At 42.5% G+C, this 736-nt stretch overlaps 1 protein-coding gene across 1 annotated transcript in view; it reads right to left on the bottom strand.

Moving 5' to 3' along the window:
* Positions 1-332: 332 nt before the first annotated feature.
* The window catches only part of GPR26 (G protein-coupled receptor 26), a 33,171-nt gene continuing 32,767 nt past the window's right edge, over positions 333-736 (bottom strand). The window contains exon 4 of the mRNA XM_019502207.1: positions 333-664. Coding sequence (XP_019357752.1) covers positions 546-664 — 119 coding nt within the window. The 3' untranslated portion in view covers positions 333-545. The remainder of the gene's footprint in view (positions 665-736) is intronic.

Here is a 736-nt window from a genome sequence, read left to right as displayed (position 1 = left end):
AAACGAACTATAGAAATTGGAGCTCAAATATTGTGCACCATATAAGCACATCAGTAAACAGGTAGACGACCTTTGACGTGCCATAGAGCTTTTCATTAGGGGCCTACTCAAACAGCCTGGTTAGGATCATTCTCTAGTGTCAGAAAAAGGGTTCAACTCCTGCATTGGTGGCACATTAGATGGAGCCAGCAACATGTGCAAGCCAAGCTTTTTAGAATAGCATTAAAATGGACCCCATATCATTTTTGTTTTGCTTTGGGTACAGCTCCCTTTGTGGACACATAATCCCCCATAGAAGTCAGTGTGGGACTTGTGTTTGTAAAGCCTGCCAGATCAGGTTTCAATAGAGCACTTTAGATAAAAGAAAGACACATGAAGTAGCCATCTTCGCCATGGAAGTTGTTATAAAGGCTGCTGATGAGGTACAGGCTAGACGTCGATCAGCTTTCGAAACCACGTTTAGCTGCTGACACTTACTAGGGATATGTCAGTTACTTTTGTTCCTGTGTTCTTCTGCACTTCGTGGAGATGCCTTGCCGGTGCTCTCATTCATTGGTTTGCATTGTATTCCGACTGTGCGATTCATTTGTGAGGGCAGAAGAATTTATGGAGCTCCTTTTTAAGATTTTGTTAATGATATCTTTCCACGTCTTCTTGTACTGATGTCGTAGTAAAGAGTACACAAAAGGGTCTGAAACAGCTTTGCTGTATGCCAAGCACTTGGAAATAACTCCCC

The sequence above is a fragment of the Gavialis gangeticus genome, unplaced genomic scaffold (assembly GCF_001723915.1).
Source record: "Gavialis gangeticus isolate Ggan-Ray unplaced genomic scaffold, GavGan_comp1, whole genome shotgun sequence".
NCBI classification, from domain to species: Eukaryota; Metazoa; Chordata; order Crocodylia; family Gavialidae; genus Gavialis; species Gavialis gangeticus.
The sequence above is the reverse complement of the archived record's forward strand: the minus strand, read 5'-3'. Positions and strand labels throughout refer to the sequence as shown.